Source organism: Betta splendens, chromosome 10, assembly GCF_900634795.4.
Source record: "Betta splendens chromosome 10, fBetSpl5.4, whole genome shotgun sequence".
Classification (NCBI taxonomy): Eukaryota; Metazoa; Chordata; class Actinopteri; order Anabantiformes; family Osphronemidae; genus Betta; species Betta splendens.
The window spans coordinates 11,430,378-11,447,689 of NC_040890.2; the positions used below are offsets into that span (position 1 = coordinate 11,430,378).

The window sequence follows — 17,312 nt, forward strand, 5'->3', positions numbered from 1 at the left end:
GACATCATTTATGATGGTATTGTCGCTATGTTGAAGAACTCTTCTCGTTTGTTTTGCCAACACATATGATTGATGATGAAGTTCAGTAGTAAGTGTCGCTGTCCCTGGTGCTGACAGTTGTGTTTGTACGTAGCCATTTTCACTGCTTCCTCTATAGCAAAACAAATCAATTTATCTCGTTTATTTACAGTAGCATTGTGTGCACGTTTTTACCTATTATTTGGTTTGCACTATGGTGCAATAAGCAGCTCTGATCGGGTGGTGTCACTACAATGGCAGATGGAGTTTTCAGCGTTTTTCGTCATCACGGTAAGTCCAACCCTGTAATTTCTGCTTTATCTAGAGGGCTCGGACTCGACAATAGTGCTCTCCGTTTCTACCACTGTTATAGAGATGGAGCGCGGTTTAAGACGGAATAAGAGTGATTATTATTACTTCGTCAAACAATTTTAGACCGCGGAGTTATTGTTGTTGATTTTGCTTTTCGTACATAATGGAACAAAGCGCTCGCCAGCCGTGCGTTCAGCGTTGGGGATGTATCGCCTTCTTGGCTTTGGTAACGTTTTGGAGCAAAGCCTCTGCTCAGATCAGATACTCAATTTCCGAGGAATTAAAAGAAGGAACTGTCGTTGGAAACATAGCGAAAGATTTGGGAATCGATAAGGCGACACTGAAAGACAGAGACTATCGCATTGTTGGCACATCGACGGATCCACTTTTTCACGTGAATAACGAGGACGGCATGCTGTATGTCAGTAGGAAACTAGACAGAGAGGAGATCTGCGAACGAAGTATTGCGTGCGTAATCAACCTGAAAACGGTGCTGGAAAATCCGCTGGAAATCCATTACGTCGCTATTGAGGTGCTGGATGTAAACGATCACGCTCCTGTGTTCCCAGAGAAAGGAAAACGGCTGGAAATATTTGAATCAAAGTCACCTGGGGCAAGGTTCCAGCTGCAACCGGCTCGCGATCCAGATGCCGGTCAATTTTCCGTCCAGCATTATAAATTAAGTCAAAATGATCACTTTCGTCTGGAAGTTCAGGAACGAGGTGACGACATTAAGATGCCTTTTCTAATTTTGCAGAAGCAACTAGACAGAGAAGCTATTCGAGAACACAAGCTTGTGCTTTTAGCTATCGATGGTGGGAAGCCAGCGAGATCAGGAACGACAGAAATACTGGTGCAGGTGCTTGATGTTAATGACAATTCACCAACATTCACAAAGGATGTTTATTCTGTAGAGTTAACAGAAAACGCGGCTCCTGGCACATTGGTTATTCAGGTTAATGCAACAGATCTGGATGAGGGAATCAACAGCAACATTGTGTATTCATTTAGAGAAGAAGTAGATACAAATATCAGAAAAATATTTAACATAAACCCCAAAACTGGGGAAATCATAGTAACAGGTGTAATCGATTTTGAAGAGAAAAAAAGCTATGAAATTGACATTCAAGCTTCAGATGAGGGGACTATTCCTTTATCCTCTGACAAAACTGTGAAAATAAAAATAATCGATGTTAATGATAATCCTCCAGAGATTGAAGTTACATCTTTTTCCAAATCAGTTCCAGAGGATTCACGAATAGGAACAACAGTAGCTTTGATCAGTGTGAATGATTTAGATTCAGGACTTAATGGAAAGGTTTCTTGCTCTATACGCGAGGACGTCCCATTTTCTATATCTCCATCTTTGCAAGATAACATGTACACCATAGTGACCAAATCCCAGCTGGACAGAGAAAAAACGTCCTTCTATGATTTTGCAATTGTTGCGAAGGACACAGGTGAACCGTCACTCATGTCTGAAAAGACTATAACTGTTGTCATATCAGATGTGAATGACAACAAGCCAGTGTTTTCATTCAATCCATATAACTTCTATATAAATGAAAACAATAATCTTGTAGCCCCACTGTTTTCTGTCAAGGCATCTGATTGTGATGATGGTGAAAATGCTCATATTACTTATCATATTCAACGGGAAAGTAGTCAAGATCGCACTGGACTGTTTTTTAATATAAATAGTGAAAATGGACAAATATCAGCTCTGAAGAGTTTTGACTTTGAGACCCTGAAGACGTTCCAGTTCCAAGTCGTGGCCTCAGACTCTGGAACTCCGTCACTGAGCAGCAACGTCACAGTGAACGTGTTCATCCTGGATCAGAACGACAACGCTCCAGTCATCCTGTATCCAGTCAGCTCCAACGGTTCTGCTGAAGGTGTGGAGGAGATTCCCCGCAATGTGAACGCAGGACACTTGGTGACTAAAGTCAGAGCCTATGACGCTGATATAGGATATAACGGCTGGTTACTGTTCTCACTGCAGCAGGTCACTGACCACAGTCTCTTTGGCTTGGACCGCTACACAGGACAGATCAGAACACTGCGCTCATTCACAGAGACAGACGAGGCTGAGCATAAACTGCTCATACTGGTCAAAGACAATGGCAACGTCTCACTCTCAGCAACAGCTACTGTGCTGGTGAAACTGGTGGAGCCCAAAGAGGCTTTTGCAGCTTCCGATGTCAAAAGTTCAGCAAAACTCGATGAGGAGAATAATGTGACTTTCTACCTGATGATAACTTTGGGCTCAGTTTCAGCACTGTTCCTCATCAGCATCATTGTGCTGATTGCAATGCAGTGCTCAAAGTCCACAGACTATACTTCTAAATATCTGCAGGAGCCTAATTATGACGGGACACTGTGTCACAGCATCCAGTACAGATCTGGAGACAAGCGCTACATGTTAGTTGGACCCAGGATGAGTGTAGGATCTACTATAGTCCCAGGAAGCCACGCAAACACGCTGGTGCTTCCTGATAGAAGAAAAATGTCTGAGGAGGTAAGAATCACTAACACAAAATAATGTTTGTCATCCCATTTCAAAACTACATGTTTTGACATTACTTTCAAAATGTGTTTCATCAATAATACATGCATACAGTTAATCCGTCTCCGATAAAAGTCATCCACCAGACCGATGCAAGGGTCTTTTCCCCTCTTAAGCTAAGACACAAGCTTTTGGACTGTCAAACAATGTCATCTGGACATCTGGTTCCCTTCTAACCTTTGGAGATGGCTCATTATCATTGCTCAACAATGTTTGCCTAAAAGAAACTTTCTGTTTCCTGGTATCCTAGAAATTTCTTTGACAAACTGATTTCCCAGAATTGTCAATGACAAAACACAGAGGTTATAGAACAGTCATGTCGACATGTAAATATGAACAAATGTTTGTAAGAACAAACCCTCTGAACCCACAGCAAAAGAGGCTTTTGCAGCTTCTGATGTCAAAAGTTCAGCAAAACACGACGAGGAGAATAATGTGACTTTCTACCTGATGATAACTTTGGGCTCAGTTTCAGCACTTTTCCTCATCAGCATCATTGTGCTGATTGCAATGCAGTGCTCAAAGTCCACAGACTATACTTCTAAATATCTGCAGGAGCCTAATTATGACGGGACATTGTGTCACAGCATCCAGTACAGATCTGGAGACAAGCGCTACATGTTAGTTGGACCCAGGATGAGTGTAGGATCTACTATAGTTCCAGGAAGCCACGCAAACACGCTGGTGCTTCCTGACAGAAGAAAAACTTCTGAGGTAGGACACTTGAGTTAAAGCATATTGCTTCTTAAAATTTTCTACATTTGTATTACATATTACATGAATATGGGTTTGATCAGTTGTAACCAGTGATTGTCACTGCTCATGATATGTCAAAATATTTGCAAAACATTGTTTATTTCAGAACACTTTATCACTGTATCCAGTAAAGATCAGGGTCAAATGCTACATGTTTGTGGGACATAATGTGAGTCTGTGGCTTCCATGGTGATACTCTTGGTTGCTTTAAAAAAGATACCTCTGAAGACATACAGTAAGGAAGACTACTTTGTTTGATGGCTGTAGTGTAAATGCTGGGAAAATGCAATGCCATCAACAGGGCAGTGTAGAATAGAAGGAGACTGGCTGTTGAATTAAGTTGTTGGTGTGAAGGTGTTTGGTTGGTTCTTAGAAAGAGATATCTGAAATGTGTGTTGTAGTAAATCACACATGGAACTGGTCTCAGTAGTTGTTTGCTGTAATTATGAAGTTCTACATATGTGCTTTCTATCAGAAATGGAAAACTAAAATTGAGGCATCAGTACAAATCCTCTGACTACCCCTGGCAAGAACATTGCATTACAGTCTTTGGTTTCATAAAAAAAATAATAGCGTATCCTGCAGTAGGTTGTAATTATCTCAACCAGACGAGGTATTCCTGTAACGTCTTAATAGAGTTTCCGTTGTCCTTATCTTGTTGCATCCTCAGTCGGTAATGGAAACATTAAACACGCTTTGAACTTGAATTTACGTTCACGATTTGATGGTTGTGAGCTCGTCTGCATTGTAACATCAGCTCGCATGGTGTCACTGCTAGTGGATAAAACAGAGCTGAGCTGAACGGACCCTGCGCGCAATTGTCATTGTGGGCGCTTTTTGGCGTCAGGCTGCACTTGTGCTTTAGCGCGCTGCCTTGTTATCTTTGACAGGATCACCAAACATTTCCTGATATCGGATAGCTTTTTTGTTTTAAATGCGTGACCGTGAATAGAGTCATGTTTGAAAATACCCCATCTTTTTAAATCCTTCTTTGAATCCATGATGGCCGGACGAGGATGCAGCGCGTGGTCGGGGCGCCTCCTGTGTATAGTCGTTTATATGGGTCTCACTTTTGATTTGAATGCGGCACAACTACGTTATTCGATCCCAGAAGAACTTGTGGTGGGTTCAGTTATTGGAAATATCGCTAAGGACTTGGGGCTGGATGTCAGTGCCCTGAATGCCAGAGGTTTCCGCATCGTTTCTGGATCCACCGAGCCCCTGTTTCAGCTGAGCAACAATGGCATCCTGCATGTTAACCGGAAAATTGACCGGGAGGAAGTGTGCGAACGGATCAGTGCTTGCGTTATCAATATAAAGACCGTGCTGGAGAACCCGCTGGAGGTGCAGTACGTCGGGATTGAGATCATGGACGTAAACGACCACTCCCCCGTGTTCCCAGAAAACGAGACGCGCTTGGAGATTTCGGAATCCGCTTTACCAGGTGCGCGATTCCAGCTGCAAGGCGCCCGTGACCCAGACAGCGATACCCACTCTATTCAGCAGTACAAGCTCAGCCAAAACGACCATTTCCGATTGGAGGTTAAAGACAGAGGAGAGGACGGGAAAATCCCCGTTTTGTATTTGCATAAGTCGCTGGACAAAGAAACCGCACGAGTTCACAGGCTCCTGCTGACGGCCGTGGACGGAGGGAAGCCCGCCAGGTCGGGAACCACGGCGATCACCGTTAACGTCTTAGACGTCAACGACAACATGCCGGTGTTTGCTAGAGACACGTATACAGCGGTCCTCAATGAGAACTCACCGGTTGGTACAGTTGTGATCCAAGTCAACGCCACCGATTTGGACGATGGTTTAAATGGAGAAGTCGTTTATTCGTTTGGGAACAATGTAAATAATAAATTACGCAGGCTGTTTGAAGTTGATGCCAATACGGGTGAAATTATTGTCAAAGGACCGATAGACTTTGAAGCGAAGGACCGGTATGAAATAGATATTAAAGCTTCTGATAGAGGACTGGTCCCCTTAGCAACAGAAAAAAGCGTCATAATTACTGTTGTGGATTTGAATGACAATGCACCTGAGATCGAGGTGACGTCATTTTCAAGCGCAATTCCTGAGGACTCCAAGCCGGGAACCACAGTAGCACTGATAAGTGTAAACGATAATGACTCAGGTGTAAACGGGAAGATAATCTGTTCTATAAGTGAGGGCGTGCCCTTCACTTTAACACAATCACTACAAGACAACATGTATTCTATAGTCACTAAATCACTGTTGGATCGAGAGCATCAGTCCAAGTATGAGGTTACAGTTGTTGCTAGAGACGGAGGTGAACAACCATTGTCATCTCACAGAACAATAACCGTGACTGTGTCAGATGTGAATGACAACAATCCAGAGTTTTCAGTTAGTCCGTATTCCTTTTATGTGACTGAAAACAATTTAGCAGGAGCCTCGTTGTTTTCAGTGAGTGCACATGATCGTGACGAAGGAGAGAATGCTTTAATATCATATAACATTGTGAGAAATGGAGATGAGCACAAAAAAGTAACTTCCTTTCTCAATATAAACAGTGACAATGGGCAAATTTCAGCTTTAAAAAGTTTTGACTTTGAGACTCTGAAGACGTTCCAGTTCCAAGTCGTGGCCTCAGACTCTGGAACTCCGTCACTGAGCAGCAACGTCACAGTGAACGTGTTCATCCTGGATCAGAACGACAACGCTCCAGTCATCCTGTATCCAGTCAGCTCCAACGGTTCTGCTGAAGGTGTGGAGGAGATTCCCCGCAATGTGAACGCAGGACACTTGGTGACTAAAGTCAGAGCCTATGACGCTGATATAGGATATAACGGCTGGTTACTGTTCTCACTGCAGCAGGTCACTGACCACAGTCTCTTTGGCTTGGACCGCTACACAGGACAGATCAGAACACTGCGCTCATTCACAGAGACAGACGAGGCTGAGCATAAACTGCTCATACTGGTCAAAGACAATGGCAACGTCTCACTCTCAGCAACAGCTACTGTGCTGGTGAAACTGGTGGAGCCCAAAGAGGCTTTTGCAGCTTCTGATGTCAAAAGTTCAGCAAAACACGACGAGGAGAATAATGTGACTTTCTACCTGATGATAACTTTGGGCTCAGTTTCAGCACTTTTCCTCATCAGCATCATTGTGCTGATTGCAATGCAGTGCTCAAAGTCCACAGACTATACTTCTAAATATCTGCAGGAGCCTAATTATGACGGGACACTGTGTCACAGCATCCAGTACAGATCTGGAGACAAGCGCTACATGTTAGTTGGACCCAGGATGAGTGTAGGATCTACTATAGTCCCAGGAAGCCACGCAAACACGCTGGTGCTTCCTGACAGGAGGAAAACATCTGAGGTAGGACATTCCTGAGTTAGAGCATAATGTGTCATGAGCTTTAAAGTCTGATATCATATTAGATATATGTGGTCTTGGTGAGTTGTAACCAATGATTTCAGTGCTCTTGGTATTCTGTATTATGGTAGTTGTATGGATGTGATGTACTATACGGAACAGTGATTATAATCTGGAGGCTGTTTGAGTGAAGTTGTTTGTGTAAAGATGTTTGCTTCTACACAGAGTAAATAGAAAAAAAACAATTATCTTTAAATTAAACATAAAACTGATCTTGGTGTAAACTGTTGACTTACTTTTACTTTATATATTGAAGATACAAAATATGAGACGACTTTGTCACAGCATTCAGTAAATCTAGAGACAAGTATAGTAGTCCCAGGAAGCCATCTGAATACACAGACTGGTCAGCAGTTATGGTCTGAATGATAGTGATGCATGAAAACAGGTGGTTTAATTGTGTCTGAAATCCTGCTTCACATCCCAGAATCAGAGCAGTTACGCACACAGCTGTGTACTAATAGAACTGCTACTACTCCAGCATGTGTGATAATTCTACATATACAGTTTAACACCATTATATTTATGTTGTGCACTTCATATGTCTCTACACTGACATGTGAAGAGACGCAGTGACTTCAGGTCTGTGCTTGATGAAACAGAATGAATGGAGTGATGACAGAGAGCAGGAGGGAGAGCCTGCACCTAAATGCACAGACTCACAATGTGCAGATCAGGTGAGGCTGGAGTTTATTACAAAACACTGAATATTGTTTAATTTGCCTGGCTGGTGTTGTACTGGACAAATACTGAATTACTCCAGTGTTGACTGCTGTATACGTTTACTGCACCCACTTTCCTTCTGAGCAGATGATTCCTTCTGACTGACTGAAAGAAAACTAGGTCATACGCTATCACATGTGTGAAGGTCTTCATGCGCCGCTTCTAGTCTGATTCTCAGTTTAGCACTGTGCGTTGCCCATAGCAACACATGGGGAGATCCACCTCTCAAAGTCTACTGGTTTGCACACGCTAGCATGCACTCAGTGGTCTTAGCAACAGCAGCGGAGGAGGATGGAGGAGGGGGGGGAGGCAGGCGTGGAGCACCGGAGGAGGGGGAGGGGCCCTGCCTTTTGTACGCATCTCGCAATATTTAATGAAAATGGGTTTATTTAGGTGCAAACACGTGGATTAACTCTCTGAACCCTGCACAGTTAATCGTGCAGCAGATGGTGCAAATAAGTAACAGTAAAGGCAGCGAAAGCTTCTAATTAGACATTTTATAGCGTGGAGATAATATGTTTAAAAACAACTGGGTCAATCAGAGATTTTCTCCTCTGCCTGTCAGGGAAACCTGCTTTTTCTGACTGTTATTGTATTCATTGGAAGCTTTTTGGAGCTCTTAGCAACTGGGCAGCTTGTGAAACGCAGCATTAGGTCGTCTGATTGCAGAAGGGGGCAGATCAGATTGGGATTCGGATGCTCAGCTCAGCTTCCCGACCCAGCGCTCGCACCTCCGATCCGGTTGCCTCGTCTCGTTCTTATTTCTGCGCCGCACTAGACAGCGGTAACTGCCTCTCAGAGCGTACGCATGCATATTTTATGTGTGGGCATCCTGTGTTTTGTAATACAGCAGCCGTGCCAAGCTGTGCCTGGACAGCAGCGGCCCAGAGAAGATTTATTGACGTGATTAAAATTGAGCGCATGTGTGATATGCAGTGACATCGCTGGGCTGTGATGTCATCATCACGCCCGCTCTCCGGGGATAACGCCCTCAGCTGCTCGTGTGAATGAAATGGCAGCTCTTACTGTATTAGTGTATGAATCAAGGAACTTCATCCAGATTGTAATTATGGCCGAACAGGCGCGTGCAGCATAGCCTTCACTCTGCAGCACAGACTGTGCTGCTTCAGTGGGGGTGTGGCTGCCTGCTCCAGTGGCTTTGTCTGTGTGCTCGACCGGAACAGCAGATCTGCGTTCGCTCGCTAGATATCCGCCCTCGTGCAGCCTCCGTCATTTTGGCAGAGTTGACAAAACGGAGGGAACTGCTTAAACACGATGCTGTGTTTCACTCCTGCCTTTGCTTTCTAACATTTGCTGCATTGACCTTCCTACACATTTACTCACATTTTTCTTCTTTCACTACGTCCCTAACTGTTCTTTTACTGTATTTCCTACTGTTTTAACCAACTCAGCTGTGGTTCATTCAGCTTGTTCCTTTTCACGGCTCCTCTCTCTGCATCCTCCTCCTCTCCAACGCTCCATGTTGATATCACTCTCACTCATTCCCCTCCCCCCTCCACTCTTGGCCTCCTTTCCCGCTTTCATGCCCTCCGTTGCTTCTTTCATGTGCCATACTCTTCCGTCTGCCCATCATTTTGTGTCTTATCCGGCCGCATGCTCTTTAGCCCGGCTTCGCTGTGTCTCATGCCTGTGGGGCTGCGGCTCCGGATGCTGCGTGCTCTGTTGTGTGTCAGTAGGGCACAGACTCTCCTGTTTGCGACCATGTTTGTGGGAGGATGGTACCACTCACATCGAGGTCAGCAGCGGTGATGTTAATCAAATTTACACACACAGTAGGGTTCAAAGATAACATATTTACGTTCACACTGTGGCCATACTCACACAACTAAACCTCTTCATTGAAAGGCACTTTCACAGGAGCTTAAAAGCTGGAGAGAGAGAGAGTCATCCATTGTGTATTTAAACACACAGTATATCTGGTCACTGTTGTTTATAGCCGCCATATGACATTCTTTCCTGCCCATATATCTCATCTCACCTACATTCTTTATCTCTGAGAGAGCCATATTCTAATTCTTCATCTCAATCCTACATTTGATGAAATGAGTGAATTAAAACACGCAGATTCACTACTAATCAGGTACCGTGCACGATTACAAACACTGATGAAGCGTGGAGGTGGTTATTCGACCATGCACGTAACATTCAGCGGGCTGCTGTTGACCTCACCGACTGGTTTCATCCAGAATCTAAATATATTAATTCAGTGACACGCTTCTCTTGTGCTGTCACAGTCCACAAATAGGACTTAATGATGAAGGCTTTTTTTCCTCATCACTACAGACTCAGCGAAGCAGTATTGTCTGCAGACCTATTTTTATAAATCAAGATAGTTGCTGCATAGCTGACACATACAGTAACTACTTCATAACTACACTACATGTCTCCCTGTGCAGTTCCTCTTTGCAGACCAGTCAGGTGATGTGGGGTCTGAGAATCAGGAGGTTGTTACTGTTAATGTCAGCAAGCACAGGCACTGCTGCAGTGCAGCTTATGAAGTGTTTAGTCAATACACTATCTGTGTTGCTGTGCAGTACAGAGATAGTAGGAAGGAGGACGGACAATTGAGCAATGTGATGCTTTTCTTTGATTCTTGCTGTTGTTGTTCAGTAGAATAAGAAACATCTTTTGATTTTGAGACGTGCATAGATTAAATTGTGCTTTTTTGTCCTTGATTTGTGACTTATTCAGTCAAATTCAGCCTCACTCTTTACACTGCATCGTGATTAAATCTCTTGTTTGGTAATGGGAGGTGTGTGGTGTGGTGTGAAGTGTTAGGTGAACCAGTAACAACATGAGGTGTACTGCGTGAAATGTTCTCGGTGTTGGAGTGACGGGGCAAAATCCGAGTCAGTGAGCCAACATTTTCATTGCAAGCTAGATTAACCACTGTGGGCCAAGATTCCCTGGCGTGTCGCCTTTCACTTATTTGTCCTAGAACATGACAAGGGTGCTTTAGAGGCACGTAAGGCTCTAATGGGAGCCGCCTCCAGCTCGTCTCTGCTCTTTAGTATGTGGGTCAAACCATAACATAGTAAAAATAGTAGTGATAAAAAGGCAACATTTAGGAAAGCTGCGACATTGTGTCTGTCTGGCTCTTCTTTCATGCCTGGCGCTGTGTGAGTAGGTCAGAGCCTTTCTCCCTCACTACGCGGTTATATAAGCCCTCACTTTCATTATCTGTCAGTCCGTTGACTCATAGCTGTGGGGATGAGTCCTATAAGTTGGACCTTGACATTCCCGTTTTAGAATCAGTCCACTGCAGCTGAATCGAGGCTCTGGGGCCGTTCTGCCGGGGTTTCGCTGGGACAACCTCTCTGAGCATTAACCACATCCTTTTAATGAAGCCATTTGAACACTGTCTGCATTTGCCATTTAAAATCCTGGTTAGTATGAGCTTAGCCCTAAGTGTTGGATTAGACTAGTGTTTTTTTTTTTACGTTTTAAAACCTTATATGACATAATTTCAACAATAATAGCACTAAACAGCATGCAGGTGTACTTTAATATCTCCTTTTAAACACCAGTGTAAAAGCTTTGTTAAGCCCTGCACCATGTCTAAATATAATTTACTGAATCAACAGAAATAAGAACAGATGTAGGTCTGCACTGCTCTTGTTTGGCATCAGTGCTCACACAGCCACAGCATCTGCCGCTGTGCTTATAGGTCACCGCAGTCCGCCCGAAGGATTGAACTGACGGAGGGGTCATCACAAGGGTGCATGCAAGACAGACAGTCATTAAGTGGGAACGTGGTGGAGACACAGTAAAAAATCCACTTTACGTTCACCCTGTTGAGTCCGTGCTGTACAGTGTAAGTGTCCTGGGATCTAAACTGGGGGATGGGACTGTGATCTCCGTTTGACTGGATGCATGAGGGGAAATCCAAAGTTGGACGCAGCCTTGGTAAGAGGATTGCCTTCTTAGAGTAGTATCCTTGCACTGCACAGTGTGGGATAGATGGGGTATACGGCCGCGGCTGCTGTACACTTGTCTGATTAATACCAGGAGCTGTATTTATTTCTGGCCACGCGAGGACGAGATCAGATGCTGGCTGTTAGAGGGATCCCGTCTCTAGCTACAGGGCTCCTTTTCCCCCTGCGGCGACCTGCCCCCACTGAGCATTCTGGATAATTGCTCAGCCTTGTTTGAAGTAAATGTTTTATATGTGACTGTTTTCTGTTCATTCACAAAAAAAAACCCGCCATAAATTCAAACAGTGTGAGCAGCTGTAGCATAGTGTTGGTAGTAACAAAGCAAATCAGCTTTGAGCTGAGAAGAAATGGTTTAATTTTCCATTCGCACTAACACATTGTTTCAGACACAAATTAGGGCATTGGCTGAATTGTCTTTTCTGTTTCTTCTGTGATTTTCTGAAGAGGTGGTCGACATTTGTCCCCTTTTGATCAACCAAGAAGCTGCTCTGTTCGTCCGGTGACTCATCTCATCCCACATGCAGCTTTTCATTTTGTGTAGTTGCTCGGCCGTGTTTATTTATAGGTGAACCATCTGTCAGAACTCTGACCATTGGGGCTATGGTCAATGTTCTACTGTGTGTTTATGAGGTCTGGGCAGATCTCAAACCACGCACATGTGTATGTGCGTGTGTTTACAAGCGTCAGGTGTTAAACGTTCCTCCACATTTCCCGCCATCTTATCTAGTGGGTGCAGAATATAAATACAACAATGAAGCATGGGTGTGGAAGATGAGTGTTAATGCTGTAAGCCTGACTCATATCCCACTCTCTCCTCCCACCCTCTGACTCTCCCCCTCTCTCTCCTTCTCCTGTCCCTGTCTTTGTTCCTGTGATCACCACCCTAGTTTCCTCCAGCTTCATTTGCTTTCGCTTGCATCCTCCACCTTTGCTGATTTCCATTCCTTTGCTATCTTGTTTCCTCGTGTCTTTTGATATGACATCCTTTCATTCTCATCCATACAGCTTCTTTTTCTCAGATTTTTCCTCATCCTTCTCCTCCTACGCATCCTGGTTTCTTCTGGCTGCTTCTTTCTCTTATGCCCCCTCCTGTCTGTTTTTGTAATTGCACGCTCAGAGAAACCAATGACCCTCCACGGGGCATGTGTTTTTCTCTGGCTCATACACTCACATTTCTTTTTCATTCTCGTTGAAGATTCTTAACAGCGGTGTCCACTCTGCGATGCACTGTGTCTCTTATCTTGTTCTTACTCCCCAAACAGTCCGCCTGTAAACAGTAGCTTTTCATTCATGACAAACTGGAGTTGTGTGTAGACTTGAATATGTCAAAGCACCTTTCTTCCTTTTACAGCCTGACAGAAGGTTTATAAACGCCTCAGACTAAAGATTGAATAAATAAACTAAGTTTAAACTGTTAATTTGATTAAAACCTCTTGGTTGTTGCTTTGTATGTAACCTAGATTGACTGTTTCAGTTGTTTGATGTTGAACTAGTAAGTCCCATCTGTGGTCTCTGTCATAAAGCGTTAGGGTGGTAATGGTTTTAGTCGGAAGTGTAAATCTATAATAATAATAATAATAATGATTCAGTAATACAATTGTTAGATGTACCAGAAATTCAATTGGCCAGAAAAAATGTTAAAGAAAGCTGTCTATTCTCTGTCTGACCTAATGTACATGTGAGGCCCCGGTGCATCTCTGTTGGTGTGTTGCATGTTTTGTTTGGTAATTTAGTGATTAATACGGTTAAAAGTAAATAACAAGATTGGGCTCCATTCGAGCATATATTAAAATTTAAAAGATAATTAGTTTATGCACATCAAAATGAACTGTTTCAGGAGCCAGATAATTTTATGCATCACATTACAGAAAATGAGGATCTGCTTAGTGCGAGTATGAGGAAAAAAATGCGGAGCGGAGACAACAAAGGTGTTAAAGCATGACACTAAAAGGAGAATGAGTTTGGCCAACTAACAAACAAAGTGGTTGTAATATGTCTGGAGAAAACCTTGATGCCTAGTTTAACACATTAAGTATTAGGTAAAGTCACCTTTCTGTGCACTCTAACTGAAAACTGGAGAAGCCTGTTGTGCTGATGGCAGAAATATTAATAACTTATGAAATATCAGTTCAAAATCACTTCATGGCAAATAAATGCTGTAAAACTATAATGTGACATAGTACATTCTTATTAGAGTTCAGTGTAGAGTAATTATTGGCCCAAATGACTTTGAATCACAAACCATTATCCTGGTTCCGGTGTTTTAAACAGGGAAAGCATGTCAAAGCTTTTTTTTTCCATCCTGCTACTGGTGTCAGCATTCCCAGTTGTCCAGGCTTAAGGCTTTTGTGAAGTGTGTGAAATGATAATTCTGTGTTACTCCTCTAATGCGATTAGGTAGAATCATTTTCATGATGCCATGAAAGGCAGCAGCACAAAGTGAGGACGCCACTCAACCTCAAACTCCAAGCTAATGTCCATGAGGTTTTTCTTTGGCGTTAAAGGCCTCTATGCTTTTTGGTTGCCTGTTACATACAAGCATGATCTTTATGCTTGTTGTTGTTAGCATACCATATCTATTGTATAACCACATGATGGATGTGCCAGCATATGGCCATGTCATGCTAACGAAAGTGGAACACAGTGTTTGCTTTTTAGAGAGTGAAGTAGGGACAGGGACAGAGCCCGAGCTCGACTGATTGGCTGGCAGGGCTTCATTTTAAAAATAGTTTTCTTCACAGTCTGAGAAAAGTGGAGCACACTCACAAAACCATTACAGTGTTCCCATCATCAGATTCTCTACAGGCCAGGACTCCTCTATTATTCAGAGTTTTTTTTTTTTTTTTTTTTTTTATGGCCAAACCCTGTCCTGGTGCAGCAGGCCTGCACCTGCAATGATCTGCACTTGCAGCACTGCCTGCTGCCTTTGCACTACTGTGTGAGTAAAGGACACATCACACTATGTTATAGATATAATATGTGCGATAAGGCAAGGACACTATAAAAGAAACAACACAGTGTACTGTACAGAACTGATTTTACTAATTTCAATTTCCTTGTATGATGTAAAATGCTCTATTCTGCACAATCCTCAGGTGTGGCAAATGAAGTGACTTCTTTGCCTCTTTGTTTTGATCAATATCAGGCTGTAGCTGAATGTGTGGATTTTGTTACACCTCTTTTTCCATGTGGGTGAGTTGACATTTTAATTTCCGCAGGCAGAGAAAATGTGTTGCAGATACCGAGGCTGCTAGAGTATCTGTACCAGTGATACAGTTTCCAAAGTGTGAGTGTGTTAATCTAATATAAGGCTTCATGGCTCAGACTGCATCTGACATCAGTGAGTGTCTATCCATGTGTGATGTAGTGATGGCAGTGATTTAGGTAAAAAGACGCCCCCTTGTGGTCATTACGTGGAAGTAATTTGCCACTTCCTTTGTGCTGGTGGGTCTCTGTGTGTCAGTACATTCAATTATTTACCATGTTGCCACTCTGTGTGAGGTAACATATTGACTGGTATCTTTATGGAGTTTCTGTGTCAGTATTGATCAGTTATTAGTGATTTCTGTCCCATTTTCTGTTCTGTCTGATTTAAGCCAGTCCATCCATGCCTCCCCAGTTAAGCATTTGACTGACAAATCTAGGTTATCCATGTCTGACTATAAAGCGAGATTTATACCTAATCCCACAAAAATGGTTTGGTCCAAAATGATGCTTTGTGTGTGAGAGAGACACAGGTAGGAAAAAAGACTGTCTGAAGGGAGCGTGCCCTGCAGTCTAATATGCTATTTTATTTTATATTTGTAAGTAATTGGCTAAGGTTCAGTATTTGCATATTAGCTGACTTGACTGTGATGTATGTTTGAGCGGAAGGTGTTTGGATGGGTGTGATATTGTGAAGATAAATAGCTTTGTCCTTGTACAGTATGTTCTCTGGGTTTAAAAAGATGGGTGTGGAAGAAGGGGCTGCAGGGAGGGGCACTGCTGCATCTGCGTCACCATGGATACAAGAGAGGAGATACTGAATCAGTTACAGTCCCCCCTGTAAAATCAGATCTGTTGGACACTGCCTTTGTCACTAGGCGCAATGTGGAGCCAATCAGAGTGTCTATAACGCTCACACTGACACTAGCTGACCAATCAGGTTTCTACACTGCTTTCTTTTCATCAAAGCTCATTCTGTGTTTTGTGTATGTGCAGTTTTAACTAACAGCCCCTTGTTGCTCTTACATGCTCTCTGTTAAATATACAACACAACTCAGACTCCCACTGATCTATGATATACTATAAAGTATGAGAATTAAACAGCACATACACAAATGCTTTCACCTTCTGCTCACCTGTTTTTCTGACTCTCACACATCTCACTCACACAAAGCCAGGTTTTTCATTTTTGTTGAAGACAGTTAATAAAGTAGCACAGAAAACATGTTCTCTTATGACGTATTGATAGAGCAACTATGGTTAACGTGTAAAGTACAACATCATGCCTACATAATTGGCCAATGACAGCTCATGCCACAGTCACTTTGGACAATGACTTCACCAACAACAGCCTCTCTCGCCTGTTGTTTCACAGTGGAGTAACTAATTATGTTAATTATGGGCATCGAGCCATCAATTTCCAAATGAGTGAATGCTGTGTTAGTGTGCCTCTAGTTTTATCTCAGGGGTAGGTGCATGTGTGCGTCTGGGCATGCTCCATATTGCCGTGTCCTGGTTTTCGTCTTGTTCCGGCTCATGTTTTCCTGGACCCGCCCCTGTCCTACTTACTCTGAAAACCAATGGAGGCGAGTGCAGATTTGGAAATAAATGATTGAGTGGAAGTTGGATTAAATACTGGGGGTGATTCATCTCCCCCCTCCTCTATCTTTGCTGTCAATCATTGTGTAGACAATATATTTTTGTGACCACACAAATGTGTGATCTACTTTTGTTTGTGTAGAAACAGTTAAAGTATGTGACTTATCACCTTATACAATGACAGTATTCTCCAGGTTTTTATTTATGTCAGTGCATGAAACAATAAATAATAAAACAGGGTGTCATGTAGTATAAAAGTAGTAATGCTCTCACTCTAACATTAAGTATTCCCACGTGTGAAATCAAGTGAAGCCTTCTATTTTTAGACTTCTTTTTCTGCAAAGTGCTCTCCACCATCCTCCCTCACTTTTTTTTTACTTATTATACTTATACTTTATTTTATCTATGTAACATACAGTAGTGTGATGTGTCCTTTATTTAGATTCCTATTCTGCAAATACGTTTTCCTAGAATGTTTTGATTACACTTCCTTCTTGTTTTTTTTTCAGATAGTACAAGTCAGTCATGAACTACTGCATCATTAGCAATGATGCTAATTAAGCTGTTATTAAAACAGTTTTAAAAATAATCAAAGGGGAAATGGACATTTAGATAAACTGGTTACTGGAAGACAAATGCAGAATGCAAAAAATTATACACAGAGCAGATTGCCCCCTTGTGCTGTGAGCTCTGAGCTACACAACAAAAGACCAGTGACATCAGCATCACCGTCACGTGAAGGGGGGTGCAGTGTGCGCACAGCACAAGTG

At 42.9% G+C, this 17,312-nt stretch overlaps 1 protein-coding gene across 17 annotated transcripts in view; it reads left to right on the top strand.

The window, feature by feature from the left end:
- The window catches only part of LOC114864332 (protocadherin alpha-C2-like), a 148,399-nt gene that overhangs the window by 61,729 nt on the left and 69,358 nt on the right, over positions 1-17,312 (top strand). The window contains exon 1 of one of the 17 annotated variants that reach the window (XM_029165152.3): positions 335-2,848. The exons of 13 other annotated variants lie outside the window; for them this stretch is intronic. In XM_029165152.3, coding sequence (XP_029020985.1) covers positions 494-2,848 — 2,355 coding nt within the window. In that variant the 5' untranslated portion in view covers positions 335-493. Of the gene's footprint in view, positions 1-334; positions 2,849-4,047; positions 7,004-17,312 lie in introns of those variants that run through there. 3 more of the 17 variants (XM_041072705.2, XM_029165154.3, XM_029165172.3) reach the window with 3 other exon arrangements.